The sequence below is a fragment of the Arvicanthis niloticus genome, chromosome 1, assembly GCF_011762505.2.
Source record: "Arvicanthis niloticus isolate mArvNil1 chromosome 1, mArvNil1.pat.X, whole genome shotgun sequence".
NCBI classification, from domain to species: Eukaryota; Metazoa; Chordata; class Mammalia; order Rodentia; family Muridae; genus Arvicanthis; species Arvicanthis niloticus.
The window spans coordinates 54,309,656-54,331,966 of NC_047658.1; the positions used below are offsets into that span (position 1 = coordinate 54,309,656).

General features: G+C 42.2%; 1 protein-coding gene across 2 annotated transcripts in view; it reads left to right on the top strand.

Annotated features, from left to right (window-relative positions):
- Efl1 (elongation factor like GTPase 1) overlaps positions 1 to 22,311 on the top strand; it is a 116,850-nt gene that overhangs the window by 72,302 nt on the left and 22,237 nt on the right. For both annotated transcript variants that reach the window (XM_034503308.2, XM_034503318.2), the window contains exons 16-17: positions 17,133 to 17,264; positions 22,193 to 22,311. The exon at positions 22,193 to 22,311 is cut by the window's right edge and continues 29 nt beyond it. In XM_034503308.2, coding sequence (XP_034359199.1) covers positions 17,133 to 17,264; positions 22,193 to 22,311 — 251 coding nt within the window. The remainder of the gene's footprint in view (positions 1 to 17,132; positions 17,265 to 22,192) is intronic.

A 22,311-nucleotide genomic window follows, 5' to 3' on the forward strand; every position in this document is an offset into this window, starting at 1 on the left:
GGCAGCCTGTGCACTTCCTCCCCTCAGATTCCTTCTCTGTAAGATGGATGTACTCTGAGGACCTGTGGGTTTATAGTCTATGGTTATGCATTTAACTTGGGCACAATGCTGTTTTACAAGCCAGCTATAAAAGTTGTTTCCAGAGCTTTAAAAGAATCCCTTAACTAAAACAAAGAGTGAGAAATGATTTTGTTTCCCTGATATGATATTGGATGTGGAAACCTGGCTGCTTCCATGGCTCCCTGGAGGTTTTTCCTGCTTTCTGAGGATGTTCAGTAGTATTACTGTAGTGTCCTCTCCTTCCTGAGCCAAATGCCATAGGCCATTTTCTTAATGTGAGGAGTGAAGTCCCAGGGCAGTTTCAGCATGGGCTGCATTATCTTCTGGAGTTCAGAGGAGTAGCGGGTTACAGAGGCTTGGTAGAGGGAAAGAAGAAAGGCATAGCAGGGTAGTCCTGCATCCGAGCACTAATCTCAAGAGGTCTGGTTTTGTTTTGTTTTGTTTTGTTTTGTTTTGTTTTGTTTTGTTTGTTTGCTTGTTTGCTTGCCTTTTGATGCTATGGGTGAACCTGTTGGGTGATACTCCTATCACCTGTAAGAGCTAGCCTCTGGAAGACATTGGATCACAGCAATGTCCCCTGTGCTCACAGAGAAAATCCAGAATCTTTGGCACTTGCAAGCCCATCAGCTCATGGGGAACAGCCCTGGGGATTCCCAGGTTAGCTGATGATCACATTCTAGATTAGATATTGTGTAAACTCGGGTGGTTGTTAAGCTAATGATAGTGCAATAGACAGGCTTGGCAGCCTAAGTAAGTATCTTTGCACTAGTCTCCCTGATGAGAGTGTCTTCAGATACTACCCCAGCACTTCTGACTTGTGCTACTTCAGGTTCCCTAGTTTACAACAGGTTTCACTAGGAACAGTTGACTAATGAATCAGAAATCCTGTAGTTCCATCAGACACGTCCCAGTGTCCCTGATGAAGTAAAGGAGTCTCCCTCCACTGGTGTTCCCTTCTTAGGAGTCCCCAGATTTAGATCAATTAGAAATGACCATCCCACCTATCAGGATGTTGGGGATCTTTGCCTTGAAAACCACATACATGAGTTACCTCTGTGGAGATTTTGCAGTTAAAATGACCTTCACATTGTCCTGCTGGCCTGTGTTCTGCGGGGATAGTCCCTGTGATGTAGGCTGAGGTTTTTAATCTCTCCGTCGCTGGATTTTAATAGTGGTAAATAGTAATATAGATGCAAATACAGCAGTTCTTTGGTGACATGTTGAATATTAGCAGTAGAGAAGTAAATGTATTTGCTAGAACATTGTTTTGCTTTCTCCAAAAATAAAGGCAAAAATCATGGCACAGATTTCTAATTTTTTTTAACAACTTCTAATGGGTGTCTTAAAGAATTAGACTGTGGATAAACCACAGCATGTCAAAGACCAAGACTGGAAAGTGGAGAGAAAACAGCAGGCAGGAGGAGGCAGACTGCTCATATTTGATTAATAGAAATTTGCTTGAGGCCAGGCATCTTCAGGAGAATCATCAACATAAGGACTTGGGAGTCAGGGACATGCTGCATCACTGGAGAACTTGGAAGGGAAGGAGGAGCAGACCAATCAGGTGCTTCTTTTGTTTTGCTGCATATGGGAGGGAAATTGCTTGATCATAGAATAGGCATATGCTTGTGTATAGTGAGAAGAGTTTAGGTTTCCTAGACTTTCTGCAGCGGTGTCTGAGAATCGGGGTGCTTCCTACCCTACCAACATTTGCTTTTGTTTTCATTTGAGCCATTCGTGCCTTTATGGGGCAGTATTCTGTTTGGTTCCCCGATGACTTATGAAAAGAAATCTTTTACTTGTTGACCACTGATTTCTGTTTGTGAAAAAGCTGTTCAGTGTGTACTCTTTATTCTTGCTGTTTTATATACGCTCTGTTTTGAGCTATAGCCATCCTTTGTATCTTCTTTCAGCATGGAAGTCCCTGGCTGAGTGGATAGCCTGCAGACACTTCCTCCTCCTCTCTGAGTAACCTTTGGCCCTCCAGAGATGTCTTTTTAATAAACTGAGGTTCTTAATTTTAATATAATCTAAGACTTTACATTCTTCTGTAACTCATGCTTTGGCTACCTATTTAAGAAGTTTTTGCTTACTCTAAAGTCAGAGGTTACTCTATTTGTATTTATTTAAATTTTTTATATTCTATAATTTGATCATGTTTTCCCCTCTCCTACCTTCTCTCAGAACCTCCCCATATCTATAACCCCAACTTTGTTTTTTCTCTCTTTAAAAAAAAAAAAACCAAAATACCAATAAGATTAAAAAACAAACAAACAAACAAACAAAACACACACACACACCCCATCAAGCTCATTTTGTGTTGGTCAGCTCCTCCTGAGCACAGGACCTGCCCTGGATTGTGGTTGATTTACTCAGTGACACTACACTGGAGAAGGTGGATTTCCCCTTTGTGAGTGGGTATTACTTGCCAATGGCTTCTTTGTTAGGAGTGGGAACCCATGTCCATTTCCCTATCTTATTGCTGGTACTCTATCTGGCTTAAACCTGAGTAGGTTATGCTTGTGCAGCCACAGTCTCTGAGTTCATATGTACATCAGTCTTGTTGTGTTTGAAGACGGTTTCCTTAGAGTCACCTGTCATCTCTGGCTTTTACATTCCTTCTGCTTCCTCTTCTGCATAGATCCTGAGCCTTGATGGGAAGGGTCTGATGAAGACATCCTATTTAGGATGAGTGCTCACTCTCTCACTCTCTCACTCTCTGTGCGCTGCCCTGAATGCACCAGAGCCAGTCTGATCTGATCTCAGAAGCTAAGCAGGCTCAGACCTGGATAGTACTTGGTTGGGAGGTTACTCCTTCCATAACTTTATTGTTTCAGTTAGCAGATTTAGATCTATGTTTTGTTTTGTGACACATGAGTGGGAGGGAAAGTTGACTGCTGAGTCCAGCAGAACTGTGCATTTCACTAAGAACCTTTGTTGTCCCACACATGTCTGTGTGACCACCTTTCCTGGTCTCATTGTATGGTTCATAATCACTTAATTCCACAGTACCCACTCTTTAAAAGCAACTCATAAGTTCTTATAGCTTGTCAATAATAAGTTTTCAGTGTAAAATTGGTGTCATTTTTTTCCATTTTTGAAAGATCACAAGATGCTAACACCATAGTTTGGCTTATAATTGTTTTCCTTTTGTTTTATGTATATAATCTTATTTATATAACATTGTATATTCTACTTTAAATGGTCATCCAAATTCAATTTATTTAGCAGCTCATAGTATTCTGATAGACATACATATTTACTTAGTCTCTTGACATTTAGCCTGGTCCTGTCTCTCTAGGAAACACTGTTGCCTTACCAAAAAATGTACTGTAAGGAAACAAATAAAATAGCCATATCAATTTTGAGCCTTATCATTAGTTATTTTCACTTATTTTTAATTAAGTCAACATTAATCCAGCCCTTATAATACCAGTCCTTTTGGGTTTTCTTAATACTTTGATTGCTTTCCTACCAGCATTAGCCACAGTGTTCTTTTTTTCTTTTTCTTTTTTTATTGGATATTTTATTTACATTTCAGATGCCATTCCCTTTCCCCATTTCCCCTCCCTAGAAAACCCCTATCCCATGCCCCCTTTTCCGTTTTGCTTTTATACATTTTTTTAATGTTAATCAAAGGCTTTATAAGTTTGGTAATGCTCAATCAGAAGTGTAACCCAGTACCCAACCTAGATATATAAACTATCTTTGACTGGTGGAGACACGTGAGCATCTGCCTTCATGCGCCCCCCCCCCTCTCTTTCTCTCTCTCATCACCTAGCTTCTCCTCTCCTTCTTCTCCTCTCCTTACTCCTTCTCTTCCTCTCGGTACTTTTTCCCCCTTAGCTCCTCCTACATATCACCCTTCCTGTTAAAATAAAACTTTTCTCTCTAAATGAAATTAGAGCATAATTATGCCTATTTGTATCAGTGAGGTACAAGATAGTCCTAATACCCAGTCCATCATTTTGTTGACTAACCAGAACCTCTATCATCTCTCCTAACTAACACACTTAGTTCTGAACCTGGCTTTTTTCTTGGCTTTAGAATGAATGTTAGCTTTTGATTAGAGACCTGTTTGCTCCTGACAGCTTGCTGTCTTGGATTCTAAGAAGAAATTGAGCATCTTTGGAGTTACTCCAGCTGTGGGGAGACAGCCACTAGGCAAGAATTGCCTCTTTCCATCTACAGACAAATTACTGTCCAGAAAAGGACACACTTGCAGAATAGTCGACTGATTGTATCTGCCTAGACAGAGTAATCAGCCCTTAATAATTCTGCATCACTAAGGTCTGTCAGATGATTCTGGGCCAGAAGGCTGAAGATCAGATGCTCCAACGTTCTGTAGTATAGGGACTGTCCAGGTGTTCAGCGGTCTCTATAAATTGGCTAAGTTTTAGAAGCTATGTTTTGTGCTTCCCATAATTTCAGTTAACTCAGTCATTCTGGATTTCTGACGGGGTTGAAAACCTATAGTCTCATAGCCAATCCTTGCTATTCACTTTGAGAGAAAAGATCTGAGCCACAGTGTTCTTACAGTACATAATTAAAGCTCATAACAACTGTAGTGTAAAATCTTTTTAATATTCAAGTTGATATTAATATGAAAAACTGAAGTGTGTTTTATCATGTAAAACTTTTATACACATGTATTTACACTGAGGCAGGCACTTGTGTGCCACAGCACATGCTACCCTTCCTGCGTGGAGGCTGGAGGACAGCTTGTAGGAAGTTCCTCTTCTTCCATCCATAGGTCCTGGGGATCAAACTTGTGCCATCTTGCCTCCTCTCATATTGAAATTCTAAAATAAGAGAGAAGATGTGATGATTCCCTTTTATTTTTAGGCCTTAGTAGCAGAACTGTTGCACAGGCCCCTGCTTCTTACTGGGGAAGTAATGTATGCTCTGGAACTGGATATCAGCTTGAATTGAACTGATATGTCATGCTTGAAGTTGAGTGAGGAAGGCTAGGCATATAGCTCAGTGTTACCCATGCCGCATCAAGATGCAGACGAATGGAAGAGCCTGGGGATGCAAAGTTGGGGTCAGGGCTTCTGTAAGCAAGCAGTAATGCGCTAAGCTCTAACACTGTTCCAGCAGTCACCAGCAGGGACTAGGCTGCTGTTCTTGGTGTGTCCTGCATGGGATGGTGACCACAGGTGATGACGATGTATAGTGGTTTCTGAAAACTAGCAGAGACTTTGAAAGTTTTCACTGTACAAGAATGACTTCCATTGCTGGCTTAACACATATGCTATGCTGGGTAACACACTCTAAAGTCGTCACCTTCTGAAAATTTATCTAACCATTTCTTCCTGACAGCCTGGGGTTGGCACATGATCTGCTTGCTCTCTGGAAGTGTAGACAGTGGAAGTAGGATAGACCATTTACAGCAGGTGAAGCCATCGGGGCAGAAATGTCCATTGAGAGCTTTGCTTTCTAGGAAAAACTACCAAGTCTGAGAGAGAAGGCAGAGAGAGAGAAGCGGGAAGGAGAATAAATCTTAGGGAAGTAGACACACTTAGCCTGATCTAAATATCACACAGTACAAACATGTCAATAGTATGGTACTCCTATTAACATATAAAACTTTGATGTTTTTACATCAAGTTGAAAAATGCATTTTAAAAATGCTGTACAAACAAGCCATTCTAACCAAACACAAGAAATCATCTTGTCTTTGTCTGTGTCTTGTGGTCTCCAACACAGCTGTAAGCATGAGTGATCAGTAGGTACTTAGTGAAATAAATTTCTAAAAGTATAGAAATTGCATGAAGTACTCCTTCAGCAGGATTTGGGTTCAGTCTCAAATCACTGTGTTAACTGAAGAGATTCCACAAGCCACTCCAAATTCCATGACTTCTGAATAGCCTTTGAATAAAACAGTATCCATTAGAAAAGTGTTCAGTACTAGTGGTAAAGGGTACAGGAGACTGACTGGTGGTGCAGGCCCACTAAGTAATGAAAGGATCCAGTCGAAGGCCTGGAGGCATAGCCTTCAGGTGAGGGCCTGGTGGTAGGGCTGGGAGTCAGCACAGCCTTCCTCATCTCAGGTTCTTCAGCACCTCACTCTCAGGAAGGACCTTAATTAACCTAAGGAATAAGCCATTCCCCATCTGATAGGAACCCAAACCTCCCTCTGGACACCAGGCAGAGAGATCCAAGTCTGACTGTCCAGAGACCAGTTTCAATTTCTTGGCCAGATTGATTAATATTAATGTAATTCACTGGAAGCATAATCCCAGGTCTATTACTCTGTGATCGCTCACACAGTGGGAACATTCATTCAAGATCCAGAAGCAACAAATGGCTGTTTCTGTTTTTGTTTTGCTAACTTATGTTTTGAAAATGTTATTGTAATAAAAGTAGGAATTTTGCTGAGATCATTTGTTTAAATCTGAGGGAACAAAAGGGATAACATTCCTGATGCTCTGAGTACATCTTTTCCTCTGCATATCCTTATTTCACTATGCACTTAGGCATGTACCTTTAAAGTATGTGCATATCATGGGTATGCTTTAATGCACGTGTCTGCAGGAGCATGTGCATGTGTCTGTCACATGTAAAGGATAGAAGACAACCTTGAATGTTATCCTCAGACCTGACATTTACCTCCTTTGAGAGGGACTCTTTCCTTGGTCTGGTGGTTATTAATCAGGCTAGACTGGATCCCCAGCATGAGGATCACACACTTCCACATCCAGACTTTTACATACTATCTAGGGATTGTACTGGGTCCTCGTGCTTTCAAGGCGAAGTACACCCTGAGATGTCTCCCCAGCTCCCAAAAGATATGCTTCTTGATGAACTCAGAAAAAAGCAAAATATTACACATTACAAAAATATGAAAATGTAAAAAGGCAGTCAAGAGCCTTATCAACAGTTTAACATTTGCAGTATCTAAGTGGTGAATAATCCAGTGAACGCCCACACATTCATCTGCAATTAACTGATTTGGAAGTTTTCCTGTAATTGTATCTACTCTTCTTTTAATATTGAGTGGTCACCTAAGGAGCCCTTCTTGTGTCTTTCCCGTCTCGGGAACCTGCTCCAATGGGAGTCACTTTGTTGAGGCTGCTGTGTGTTTTCCACTTACCATGCTTTGAAAGGTGCTTGAGACCTGACCTCAGTAGGTGTCTGTAAACAGAAGCCTTGTGTAGATACATGTATACCGAATTGTTACCTTTGAATAGTAACATCATATTGTTTGTGATTTTTGTGTTTTCTTATGCTGTTTCATGTTGCTTTAGCTTGGTGGACATGAGGGAAGTTAATTTGGTTTCTGAGACAGGGTCTCACTCTGTAGCCTAGGCTGTTCTATCTTTAGTTCATGATCCTCTTTCTGTCTCTAGCTCTGCAGTATTGGGATTATAGTAGCCACCATGAGCTATGCTCACTTTCAGGGATTCCCCCCACCCCATGTTGATTCCATTTTCTGAATTTATCATAATGTACTTTTTCTGGTCTTCTGTTCATAGTTACTGAAAGAGGCTTTCAAGTTGTTGTTGTTGTTTTGGTTTTGTTATTGTTCCTTCCCCCCCCCCCCCCCCCCCAGCTCATGGGATACAGTTTAAGACCTGGCATATTTAGACCCAGGGTATCTTAGTCGCTATGCTGTTGATATGAAGAGACACCATGACCAAGACAACACTTATAAAGGAAAGCATTTAACTGGGGCAGGTTACAGTTTCAAATGCTAAGTTCATATCATGGTGAGGAGCAAAGTAGCAGGCATCTGTGGTGCTGAGAGCTACATCCTGATCCACAGATAGGAGAGGAAAAGAGGGAGGGAGGGAAGGAGGGAGGGAGGGAGGGAGGGAGGGAGGGAGGGAGGGAGGGAGGGAGGGGGATGGACAGGCAGGCAGGCAGGCAGGCAGGCAGGCAGGCAGGCAGACTGAGCCTGAGCCTGGCTTGGGCTTTTGAAACCTCAAAGCCCAACCCCCAGTGACACACTTCCTACAACAAGACCATACTTCCTAATCCTTCTCAAATAGTGCCACTCCCTGGTGACCAAGCATTCAAATAATATGAGTCATTCTTATTTGAAAAGCTCAAAGTCTCTTCTGAGACTCATGGCAGTCTAATAATTGTAAGCCCTATAAAATCAAAATAAAAAAGCAGATCACACTCTTCTAATATTGGTACAGAATTTACATTACATTTCCAAAAGGGAGCATAGTGAGGAAATACTAGACTAAAGCAAGACTAAAACTCAGCAGGGAAAATTCCAAATTCTGTATCTCTATGTCTGATGTCAAAGCATTCTTGCTATTTCCAGCTCCCCTTAGCTTCATTGGCTGCTGCATGCTTCTCTCTCTTGAGCTGGTTCCACAACCAGTTAGCAGCTGTCCTTAGCATGTATCCCCTGACACTGGCATCCTCAACATATTGGAGTTTCTAAGGCAATCTGTGCTTCTCTTTCATAACTTCATGCCGTGGTGTCTCTTGCCTCCATGCAGAAACACCCTGAATTCAGGCTACCCATTCATTGTCTTTCCTCATTTTCTTGGCAGTGGAGGAAGATTCTGCAAGCCCTTTCTGTATTCCTGTCTTTAAAGCCAGAACTGTGTAGCCAACACTACCAGCTTCTGCTGCATGATGGGCCTGGAACTTGACCCCCTTCTTCAATTATATTTATGTCAGCTCTCTATTGTGGATGGTTTTCTTAGATGCTTAAGTTTTTCTTAAATTGTTTTTCTCAAGTTGGAAGCTTAACTGGGTGGTGTCCTGCCCTGAAATCACCACTGCCTTTATTCCGTTTAACATCAGACTTTTCATTAAACTTTTTATCTCCTTGACCACTGGACTTAGCTTCAATACACTTCCTGATGCTCCTTTACTCCTCAAACTGTACATTTTGTATTCTGTTTTTGTCCAGCATGCTTCTTTTCATCATAGATATGCAATAAGAGTGATTGCTAATAACCGTATGACGGAGTCAATACTGGACTCTCTTGAAATCTCCTCTGCCAGTGTCACTAATCCAAAACTCTTCAATTTAGCCTCAAGCAGATTTTTAGGACAAGGGCATAAAGCAGCCAATATTCATGCTAAAATATCACAAGACTGGTCTCTAAACCACTTACTTACTAATATTCCTCCCCTGTGAAACTTTTTCTGCTGAGCCCCCACAATTCAAAAAAAAAGTGTATTTTACAATATAGTGAGGTTTATGAGTGTAGTGTTATAGAGTCATGGGATTTAAGTGTTCCATCTTGTTGGGGATTTTTTGGTTCTTTGCTTTTGTATTTTCATCAGGTATTAGTCTCACTGCCACTTGCTGAATGGGCCCTTCTGCCTGCCACCTTGAGCTTATCATTCTCATGCCATACTTGTTGGTCTGTGTCTGCCTCTTATTCTTTCCCACTGATCTTGCATCTCTCAGACCGTCCTTGCTATGCTTCTATGCACTTGCCCCCCAGAGCTATGCCACTTTCTTATGAAAAGGGTCATGAGCTGACCCTTCATAGTCTTCTTTAATCTGATCCTCAGTGAACAGAAACAGCTCACAGTTGGATGTGCCCTTCTCTGGTTTCACCTATTCATTCAGCTTTTCCTTGGCTTTCTGTTTCTTTGATCATTTTGGTCAGGTTCTTTTTGTATTTGAGATGGAGTTACCATTTCATCCAGAAGGAACTCATTTCCTTTTTCCAGTTGGAAATATTTGGTTTTCAAGGCAGAAGGAGTATACTTTCCTGTCTCAAACAGCCGTGTGTCTGTCTCTTCTCCTTCCTCTTTTTCCCTCCTCCCCTCCTCTCCCTTTCCCTCCTTTCTTCTTCCCTTCTGTTCTTTTGTCTTTAGACAATAAACAGCATTATTTTAATCTACTTTAAGCATTTTATGCTTCTTGTATGCTGACTTTTGTATGTGTCTCCATTTATTTAAATTATTCCATTTGAAACTCATCCTGAAGATTATTATCTAAAGCAATGTGTTACCTGCACAATGTAAGCTAGGTCAGTGGGACAGGGTTCAGAGCCCATAAATGGATGGGATTGTGAATACAATTCTTTATAGCTTATTCTTCAGTGTATACATGAGATTGATTGATACAGTTTATTTCATACACCAAATATAAGTTCAAAACCTAATGAGCATGTCTGTTAGCACAACAGCTGCTGCCGCGACCTTTCTAATTATCACTGCTTCATTTATTGCACAAGGTTAGAGCTGTAATTAGTTTCAAATCCCCTGATTCCACATCAAACATAACAAGCACACATGTGGACCCGAGAAAATAACTGAGAGCATTCGCAGGATCCCAGAGAGGGGGAACACAGGGGTGAAGTGTCTCTCCAGTCCTGTTTTGAGCTCTACACTGTGTCCATCCATCAATGAGGACCTTGTGTTCTTCCTTGGGCCTACAGTAGTGCCATTTCAGCTCTCCAGCATGCCCTCCCGCACGCTCTGCACGGCTGCCTCCTTATCCCTCTATTTCAGTTTCTCAAGGAAGCCTAGAACCTTTTGAATTCTCTTTTCTGTAAACAGAACGAGCTTGCCCTGTTAATAACACTGGTCATATTGTACTGTAATTCCTTATTTCTCTGCATTTGTTCTATCATTCTTAAGCTCTGTGAGGACAGGAAGTGCTCACATTCATTCAGTCCTTGGAGAATCATTATGTAGTGCCTGTTGGGGAGCCCTGCCCTTAAAACTCATATTATCCAAAGGCTTGAGAAAATTTTAATGTTTATTAGTCAGTTCTTTGAACAAAACTGTACAAACTTTAAAACTTAGACACCAAATATGAAAACTTCAAAAACAAACTATAGAAAAAAATATTTAGAGGGGGAAAAAGGTAGATCCAAATGTTTATTACACAATGAATAATATAAATAGTAATAAGAAATTACACAGCTAAAGAAGAAGAGTCTGGACTGGTGATGCTCCCCTTTCCTGCCCACAGCAGCATCAGAATTTCATCCTTGTTTCTTCCCTTTCTTCTTTCCAGCCTCGACCAAACCACCACAGAGACAGCCCCACCTCAGTTCCAAATCCAGCTAGTCTGCGACGTCCACAGCCTGCACACCAAAGACTAGAGTCCACACTGTGACAGTCATCCCCTTGCTCACCTGTCTGCAGTACCTTGAGCTTTGTACTTTCCCGTGTCACACTGCCCTGAGCATTTGGAACTGTTAGGACTGGAGCTTCTTCTCTCTGTTGTGACTGGGCCTAGAATCCCCTCCCTCACCTTACACAACCAGCCATCCAGTCATTCTCAGCTATTGCTGATCTAGCAGAAAACACTGCTACAGCTGTCTCACTGGCTTACATGCTTCCTTGTTTGCTGGGTAGCTGCAGTGCTGCTTTGTCCTGGTGTAACACTGAGACAACAAGAAGGCTTCTATTCTTCTCTGACCTGCCTTTGACACAGTACTAGACAGCTCTCGGGTGCTGACCACTCCACGTACTTCCTGTTTCAGTCCTCATCTCTCAGGTCTGGTTGTATCAACCAAACCCCTTGACCACATCTTGAGTGTAAATTGAGACCCTATGTATATGATTATAACTCTCCTACCTCAGTGGGTAATTTGCTCCCTATTCTTAAAATACAACAAAATTAAACATTTATAATTTTTTTTTTTTTCGAAACAGGGTTTCTCTGTGTAGTCCTGGCTGTCCTGGAACTCACTCTGTAGACCAGGCTGGCCTCGAACTCAGAAATCCACCTGCCTCTGCCTCTCTGCCTCTCTGCCTCTCTGCCTCTCTGCCTCTCTGCCTCTCTGCCTCTCTGCCTCTCTGCCTCTCTGCCTCTCTGCCTCTCTGCCTCTCTGCCTCTCTGCCTCTCTGCCTCTCTGCCTCTCTGCCTCTCTGCCTCTCTGCCTCCTCTCTGCCTCTCTGCCTCCTCTCTGCCTCTCTGCCTCTGCCTCTGCCTCCCAAGTGCTGGGATTAAAGGCGTGCGCCACCACTGCCCGGCAAAAATTTATAATTCTTAAGGTGTTAGTTTTTTCATTATTCTCTTCTGAGGAAAGGGCTTCCAGCTCTTAATGTAACCTGCTTAGGACCTATTTTTAGCTTATTTGTTCTATGAGAAGGGGGGAAAAAATGACATTATGATATCATTGTTGCAAGACTTTTCTCTGAGGCCACCCCTAACATCAGGAAGCTGAGAGTCTGTTGATTTCATGGGCTTGCTTAGTATACCTAACAGGCCAGCCAGTCTTCTGAACACCTTAGCTAGCCTGTGCCCGTCAACCTTAGCAATGCTGGCAAAGCAGTTTGGAAAGCATGTTTTTGTTTCTGGCCTCCCTCCTCTGTCTCCCCACCTCCATGATGCGGGCTGTAAAGTGTGGGTTCACTAGCACTCTTTGGAGTTGTCACACTGCTGAGTCTGAGTGACAAGGAAATAGAACTGGTGCATAACCTGGGGGCAGATGATTGGGTTCCCTGGGTACCTAATGGCATCGGGCATAGGACAGAATGTTGCTTTGTACAACCAAGGACATCCCACATCCTGAGGGGTGTACTTAAGCAATAGAGAAGTCCCCATGTTTCTTCCAGAGTGGCTCTCTACTCAAACAGACCTGAGGCTGTGTGTAAGTGAGCCTTTCCAGAGTTTAACAGAACCCATCAATTCTGCCCAGCCAGCTTGAGAAGGGCTGGCTGGGAGTCTTTCACTATGATAATGTTAAACACTAGGGAACATCTGCTAGCTAAAATGTTAACATATTTTCCAACAAATTTTTACTGGGAAAAACCCAGTAAAGTTTTTCTTTTAGACCGGGAGGAGTACTTTACAAACCTAAGTTTTTCTTAAGACAGTAATGTTGTTTTCTGTACAGACAGCTGACGGGCTTGTCCCCAGAAATCAGTGTTAGTATTTAGCAATAGCTTTACCATCTTTCTGCCTGCAGAACAACCTGATGCTAGATTGATTCAGCCAATATAACAGAAAGCCAACCTATTTCTTAATCTCTATAAAATATTTTTAACCGGTCTTTTTATATATGGGGTTATTTTTCTATTGTTTATGTCTGAGCTACTTCTCAGTAGGGACATTAGGGACAACCTGGAAAAAATGGCCTGCTAACATTATGAAATACTAATATTTGATTCAAAAGAATTGAATGGTAGAGAACCTAGCCAGGGCCTCTGTGCCCAGTTGAAGAACTCAGCATTTATTTGGTTCTGGTGACTGTCATCCTGTCTATGAGGTACAGCTAGCGTGCAAACTCGTTTACCTCAGTCAGTTATAAAAACCAAGCTGGAGTTCTTCTTCCATAAACCCACTTAGCTCCAGATTCCTTAATCTAGCTTTTCTACCTATTCATTCATTTGTTTATTTATTTATTTTTGTAATTCTTAAAACTTGGAAATAATATGGAACCTGAAGAGGCCACCTCTTGTAGTCTAGCAGGAGCCCCAGTAGAGCGATAGAGACACCAACCTACCCACAAAACTTTCAATCTCAAATTTATTCTATCTACAAGAAATGTAGGCACAGGGGATGGAGCAGAGACTGAGGGAATGGCCAACCAATAACCGGCCCAACTTAAGACCCATCCCATGGGCAAGCACCAATCCCTGACACTATTAGTGATATACTATGTTATGCTTGCAGACAGGAGTCCAGCATGGCTGTCCTCTAACAGGCTCCACCCAGTATCTGACTCAGATGCACACACCCAGGGCCCAACAGTGAATGGAACTTGGGGACTCTTAGGAAGAACAGGAGGAAGGATTGCAGGCCCCGAAGGGGATAGGAACTCCATAAAGAGACCAACATCCTCAGCTAACCTGGACCCTTAGGGCCCTTAGAGACTGAACCACCAACAAAAGAGCATACATGGGCTGGACGTAGGCCCCCCTGCACATGTGTAGCGGTTGTGCAGCTTGGTCTTCATGTGGGTCCCGAACAACTGGAGCAGAGTCTAGGCCAAAGCTGCTGCCTGATCGTGGGATATGTTGTCTTACCTGGGCTGACTTGTCTGCCCTCGGTGGGAGAGGATGCACCTAGCCCCCAAAAAACTTGATGTATCAGAGTAGGGGATACCATGAGGTGTCCCACCCTCTCAGAGAAGAAGGGAAGAAGGAATGGGGAGGGAGAATTGTGGGAGAGGGGCAGTGAGCAGGAGGTAAAGTGAATTTTTAAAACCTTGGAAATAAATATAGGGACTAAAAAATGATGGCCACCATCATTAGGGACTTTTCACATGGAGCCAGTCTCTTCCTAATTCAGATTCTGAAGTGATTCCTTGGGAATGTGCCCTCTCCTACAAGTCTTAGTTGAAAGGAATAATGAGGTTTAGGTTTCTGTTTTGAGAAAAGGGTTGTATAGCACAAACTTGACTCCTATTCGTAAACATCGTGCTTCAGCCTCCTGAGTGAGGGGAGCTCATGCCTGGCTAATTAGTATAATATTGACTGAAGTGATTGAACTGAAAAACAATCGTGATTCCAGTAAAAAAAAAAAAAAAGAAAGCAAGGTTATTAAATGTTGTGAGAGCATAAAGGTGTCCTCTAAGAGGAGAAAATGGGAGGGAAAAGGAAACAGTAGCAGTGTGAGGATGTTGGGTAATGTGTATGCTTTTTGTTTTTTTGTTTTGTTTTGTTTTGTTTTGTTTTCAAAACTGAATTTGATAGCATTATTCTTAAGGGGAAAAATTTGTTTCAGACTGTATTTGATATGAAAACCAAACTGCACACTTAATATTGCCCTGTATCCTATCAAGAAAGTCTCACAGAGATTTCAATCTACTATGATTTGCCTAAATAACCTTAATGTTTCTTTGTCTGTGTCTTTAAATTATGTTTTAAAATAAATAAAATCGGTAACCTGTAATACAGTGAAGTAGAAGCTTGAGGGGTCTTTGGAAAGTCCACTGATTGGATGGTGTTTTGCTGGCACAAACACATGAAGGAACGTTTGGTTAAAGTGGACACAGGTGTGAAAAGCTAAGGCAGACTCATGAAGACACATTTTGCTGAAGCAGACACAGGAAAAAAGGGATGTTCTGCTAAAGCAAGCACCTGAAAGGACGTGTGAGGAAAGATTCTTTGCTAACAGCACACATGTATTGGCCCACCTTACATAGCATAGTTGAGCTGCATTTGTCAGGACTCCATATATGGAGAGAAATGCACTAAAAACTTGAGTGGTATGCTGCAGTTTGTTGCCACTTCCAAGGACTCTGGGTAATTGGATGGACATGCTGAGGCAAGACCTGTGCTGAGGCAAGGCACATGGAAGACACGTGATGTTTGGAGGGTATAAATAGGACTCCATGGAGTGACAGAGAGTTTGTCTTGCTGGTACAGCTAGCTGTGCAACACTTGTGGGTCGTCATCTTCACTGAGCTTCACTTTCCTGAGAAAGGCACAGCTAAGAACTTCTGGTGTTCCTGTTGGTCCCTCCTGCTGACTCAAGCCAAGGCTCAGGTCTGGCTGACTGCTAGGTCCTATCACTGCTGTTGCTATCCCTATTCTACCGAACTGGACCGCTAGTGTATCTGTGAAGTGTTTATGAATGGATCGAGCTGCCGCTGTTAACCTGTGAACTGATGCCAGTTTCCAGACAACACAGATTGGAGTTGCTCCAAAGAACCTTTCTAAACAGGTCCACTTCCCCGAATCCTTTCTTTTCCACTACCTTTGGTGGGTGGTGGGCTACAGGGAGGTTAAAGTGTTTAAGAACCATCATTAAAAATAGGATTTGAAAAAATCGAAGTTACATACAGGTAACAAGGGTCTTTTACTCTTTGGATCATGTTCTTTTCTATGAATTCTGTTGCATTGACTCTTTTCTATTTGGAGAAATTCTTGTCACGCCAGCAGATCTGGGCAGATCTAAATAGCAAGAATAGGTTTGGTTGCAAAATGTAAACCAGCAGTCAGATTCACTGACCATCTACAGCTGATACCCATCGTAGTGTAGAGGAAAGGGCAGCATTTGTCCTGCCAGTGAAACCATGTGCTATGTGCAGGAAGGAAGTGCCGCTGTCAGAGGTCAGAAGCAGGATAAATGAAGTGTGAGAGGGTATGCTTACTATAGGGTTTTCCTGAAGCCTGGCCTCAGGAACAGAGATGAGGCTATTTTATGACTTCTGTCAAACAGGTTTGCTGGAGTGCATAGACGTGTACAGGAGAATGACCTCTTTGTCCCTTATATTTGGAACTGGCTTCCTGAGATGGTACATCTGACTGTGCTCAGGTTGAGGCACCAAAAGCAGGCTTCCATGGGTGTGGTCGAACAAGGAGATTCCTGTGAACTGCTTTCCCCAGTGCATGGCCGAGCCTCAGGTCTCCAGTCCCAGGCAGGCTGCTGCACTAGGTGGAATGATCTCCCTTTTCCCACCCTGGGGTTTTTACCAAAGCTTGTGTAAACACAGCAGGCTCTCCTTTCCTTGGTTGTTTCTACACCCATAGCACTTCCTTTTTCTCTTCCAGCACCCTTTCCCTAAAGCAGGTAACCGCTCCTTCCCTCTTTGCTTTTTCAGTTTTTATTTCAACACAGTGACTCCCAAATGGTCCTCATGCATGTTTCTTACTGTGTCCTGTCCACTCTGATTCTGGATGTGAGATCAGATATCCTTTCATCTCTAGGAAATTCTCTCCACTCCAAACTCAGGTCTTCATGATTGTACAGCAGACACTTTCCAGACTGAGCCTAGATATACACAACCATATGCACAAACAGAGCCTAGAAGTGATCGTTTCTATTGTCAGAATAGATATGCGTTCACTAAACCTGATGCAACTGAATTTGCCTATCTGTAAAAGAAAAACTAGCAAATGTCTGGAGGTATGTTGGTTTGTTTACTTTTTGAAACAGGATCTCACTGTATAGTACTGGCTGGCCTGGAACTCACAGAGAATTGCCTGCCTTTGCTCTACAGTGCTGGGAGTAAAGTTGTGTCCCACCACACCCACCCAGAATTTCTGTATTTTGGGCAAGAGTAATATTATCTAGGTTTAAAACAAAATAAACCAACAAACAAAAACCCCCACCACACAATGCATGCCTATGCCTACCTCATTCCTTATCAGTTTGGCAGCAGTACTAGGTCTGTGCTGTGACTTTCCTAACATAAGTTCAGAATTGATTGATCCCATGGCCCTTTTTCTTTCTGCAGGAATTGGAGGCCTCCAGGACTTTGTGCTAAAATCTGCAACTTTGTGCAGCCTGCCATCCTGCCCGCCGTTTATTCCCCTCAACTTTGAAGCCACCCCTATTGTGAGAGTTGCTGTTGAACCGAAACACCCAAGTAAGATGACGCTGTTCTGAGAAGCCTGCGACACTGGCATGGGGGGAGGAAGGGGTGGTCCTGCTTTTAAGACAGGGTCTTTCTACCTACCCCTGGCTGGCCTGGAACTTCCCATATAGTCCAGGCTAGACTCCAACTCAGAGATCCACCTGCCTTTCTGTCCTGAGTGCCGAGATTGAAATCATGGACCACCATACCCAGCTTGCTTCACTTGTTAATGTATGTGTCACTCTGGAACCTAGCTGTTCCTGGTACCTCGTAATGGTCAGTGAAGATTCTACAAACCTTCCTTTAAGGGATCATAAAGCAGGTGTTAAAAGGCAGTTTTCTACTGGCGGATTTAATGGTCTCATTAAAATGCTAGGTCCGTGCTAGGTCCGTGCTAGGTATGTGCTAGGTCAGTGCTATTATTTTTTGTACCTGTATATCCTTCCTCTCCCTAGATCTGAGACCTGAATTTTTTTTTTCTTTTAGTGCTTAGATTTAAGTGCTCATGGTCCCACGGTCCCTGGGTCCCTAGAACAATATTGGGAAACTACCCAGCAACTGGCTCTGCTGATCTTTGATTTAGCTTGGATAATATAGTACAAAGTAGTATCCCAACCAGCCTTTTAGAATTTTTTTATTAAAATATTAGAGCTTAAATTCTCAAATATTTACTAATTTCTATTTTTTATATTTATTTTTTATTTGTGTGTAAGTATGTCCCCATTTGTGTGCATGAATGCATGTGGGGTGCCTGTAGAGGCCAGAAGACAGCATCATCTCCTGGAGTTAGAGTTCCAGGTGCCGTGAGCTGCCTCATATGCTCCCTGACATGAAAGATCCTACCCAGTACCTGGCTTCTTTTGTGTTCATGGCATGCTCTAAATGATACTAATTTTTTTTTTATTCAAAAATAAGGTAGCTAATCAGAGAGAATTATTTAGTTATCTACCTGGAGGCCAAAGTGCATCTCCTCATATGTCATTGATTAATTTTTTTCTGAGCTTCTAAAATCTAAATTGAAGTATTTGAAAAGGAACACAATTTTCATTATAATTTTTAAAGAAGTATTGCTTTTTCCATAAAGTATGTTGTTCTTGCTGGAGACACCTTGTTCATGGATTGCATTACTGAAGTATCCATTTGTATGTTTCAGTTTCTAAATGTTTTACTCTGTCCTGTTTCTAATTCTATATTCAGAGTGTCTGAGAAACTCTTCTTCATGCTGCCCCATGTCCTTGTGTCCTCAGAGTACATGTAGTGTTTGTGCATGGCTCTCCTGTCTTCTACTTGTCCTCCCTTGGGGACTCATCCATCCATAGGTCCCATGTCTGTTAACTCTGAAAAAGTTCCAGTCTCTCATAGCAAGACTCCCAGGAACACTGCCTGCTAAGCCACGGGTGGACCTATTGCTATCCCTGCACACCGCTCTTAGCTTTGAGACCTTTTATCTTTTTCATGAAGACTTAGTAAGTAGCCTGATGAACTGGATTCATCCAGAACCTTGCCATTTCCTGTGTCATGGAGAGCCACACCCATTTGCTTTCATACTTTTCTTCTGGGATTTCTTGAGGTGGGGTCCAAAGGTCCCACTGGTCAGCCTCTGCTCCTGACACTCAAGGCTGTTCAGAACTCATCAGGCAACCAAGAATGCCCCCAAACCATGACTGCTTTCATCAGTTAATCCTGTACCCATTCCAACAGTACACCACAGATTTAGCACTGAATTTCTCATCCAGTCCCCTTGGCAGCCACTTGAGTGCAGTTTTAATCTCATCTTCATGTATGTGTGACTGAGGCATAACGGAGTTAACTAGGTACAAAGCCTAATTTGTTTGATTCCTAACACTAGAAAAGTTAGAAAAGTAAGCAAGAGAAACTGGCACAGTAGAGATGGGCTGCTGGTGAAGATTATACTCTGTGCTTGCAGAGGACATATGGATTTCCCAGCACCTGTGTCCAGTGGCTCACAGCCATCGATGCTCCACATCAGGGATACAGAGGCCTCTTCTGGGCTCTGGAGGCACTTTTCACTCACGTGCACAAACACACACACACACACACACACACACACACACGTGTACATAATTTTAAAATAGAAGAAGCCAATTTGTCTGAGGTCATACAGTTAATAAGTGCTACATTCAGGTTTCAGACCTCTACCTCAGAGACAATCCTATATCTTTCCTTTGAGGAAAAATAAGAAATACTCACTAGTCAAAATAGGGCTTTCAGGTACATTAGTTTTTCTGTTGTTGTTTTGTATATATGATGAAACACCAAAAATATAAATTACTTAAAAATTGAGAAATAAAATAACTATGCTTCTGTGAAGTTTTTGGTACAGATACATTCTATCTGTAATTGTGTTTTGTAGCTGTATTAATTATGTAATAGTATGTCATGGCAAGATACTGCAAAATTTAATAGTCTGAAACATCTCTTATTCTTCCTTTGGTCAGGAATTTGGAATTTGGAGACAGTAAGGCTTAGAGTCACCAACCAATGGCTTTTATACGTACTCTGGTTGCAGCCACATGCAGGTTAACTGTGCTTCCCTCCAAGAGTCACTCATATGAACTGAGTATATCCATTTGAGTTCAGCCCTCTGTTCTTCCAAGGGCCGCTTCACTTGGTGTTCTGCATCAGACAAAAGTGACTGACCAGTCCAGAAGTAGCTTTGGCAGTCATACATCACCACTTACACAATATTGTGTTGTCAAATGTCACTGCTGCTATTATTAGGGCCACTGAATGTTAGGAGACCAGGATGATTGAGGTCGCCTGCAAAGCTCAGTGTTAAACAATGCTTCATTCTTTCCAACCCTTAACTTGGCACACCGTGCTGTTACTATCCAGAGGTGTCTCCTGGACCCCATTATTGTAACACTTGATTTTAATGGGTATTGTCAGTGTTGGTGAGTCTCAGAGGGGAAATGCCTAGCTGGCAGCTTGTCCTGAATCATTGTGTTTATTTTAGAACATTGATCAGTTACACCAAGTTCTGGATGAAATGCAGAAAATAAATGTCTGCTTTTTCTTGATGTCACTTTCCCTTACACTCCTTAGTGTCAGTGTCTATACTGTGAGTGAACTGTCCATTTGTAAGATGTTTAAAATAAGGGAAGAAAATTACCCTCTAAATTTTAAAAGGTTAATGCATTGAGTATTTGTGTTGATTTTGGCCACACAATGGCTACCAGAAATATTCTCAAATCCTTGATTTCAATTTTGACTCCAAGTCTCAAATTTCATTCTAAAACTTTCTTTCTTCTTTCCTTACTCTTAAACTGTCTCCTTTAGCTCAGAGATAGACTTACGTATGCAGGAATGGAGACAAATGTATACAGGTTGGGCTTTGTCATCCAGCTGATGGAGAACTAATAACGAGCTGTCTTCCTGTATTTTGAGTCTTAGCATGTCTGTGTAACAATCTTTGAAGTTAGGTTTCAAATTCTCTGACAGTCAAGCCACCACTGAAGATCAAATCTACCCACGTGAGCAAGGGGAAGCCGTGATATGCTGAAAGGGCTCTAAGAGGGTGAAATCCCCATATCTCTCCCCCCCCCCCTTCCCTTGGGATTCCCTGTACTACAGTGTGGCTTTCGGCCACCTGGTCTGTGGGGCTGTGGTGTCTGAGAACAAAGCCTAGGCTCTAAGCCTGGCCAAGCAGCTTCAGAAGCAGGTTCTGCCACATAGTTGCTGTTGACTCTGGACACAAATTTTTTTCACTCTCTCAAGCTGTTTCCTCACCCACACATTGAGAACATTAATCTGTACATTCCTTCTATGATGTCCACTTCTAAAATGCTTGTCTGGCATTTTAACACTATAAATAGTGTTAGTTATTTTTAGAACTTTTGTTCAAAAATAAAAGAGCGTTGAAGTTCTTATAGTGTCCTCCTGTTTCCGCCTTGCAGAAAGCTCCTGTGCTTTCACATGTTGAAATTGAACACTGGAGACCTGTGAAGCAAAATGTTGAATCAAAGCAATACTGTATAGGAATGCCCTCCCAATCTTTACACTGCATCAGAGGACTTGCTCTGGCCTGGCTGGAGGCCACAGTGGCAGCTGAACGTGTAGGAGAGAAAACGCAAATTCCCAAATGCAGACCTCAGTCCCATCTCTACCCTCCCCTTCCATGTGCTGCACAGAAGGGAGGGCAGAGGGTGTAGTAGCTAGCTACTGTGGGTCCTGAGCCCCACGTTTCTCTCAAGTGCTTTCACAAATAGGTTTGTCTTGCTTCATTTTGTTTCTTGCAGTACTAGCAGTCTAACTCAGGGCCTTGTGCATAGCAGGCAGGCACTGTCCCATCAAAATACACCTCTAACCAACCCTGTCACTCCTTTTATTTTGAGACAGAATCTCATTAAATTGTTCATATTGGCCTGGAATTTATTCTGTATCCCAAGCAAACTTTGAAGTTGAGATTCTCCTGCCTTAGGCCCCTGAGTAGCTAGGATTGCAAGTCTATGTCACCAAGCCTGTCTTATAAAGTGTTATTTTAATATAAGTTCTAGTAGTTTTTCAGATATTATAAATGATTTGTATATCTGCTAATTTTGTGTACTATTTAAAGAAGTATTGCTGTATTTCTAGATCTATTATATATATTATATATACTATCTATTTTATACATATTGTATATATATGTATATAATATATACATATATATTATGTATATTTCACAGGTATGGTGGTAATAGCTTTTATCTACTAAGAATTTGATGAAGAGATGTAAGTCATGTAAATCAGCCTTGGCATTTTAATGATAAGCCTCTGTGGGCCCCATCCTGGCTGGTTGTACAAGTCAGCTAAAGAGGTGGGTTCTTCACACCACTGGGAACTTATTTTATTGTAATGGTCCCAGCAGAGCCATGCTGTTGTCTCTAGGTCATACTGGTTCTTCTGCCATTGTTATTTTGTTTCATTTTGTCATCTAGGTGAAATGCCTCAGCTTGTGAAAGGAATGAAACTGCTAAACCAAGCTGATCCCTGTGTCCAGATTTTAATTCAAGAAACAGGAGAGCATGTTTTAGTCACAGCCGGGGAGGTCCACCTT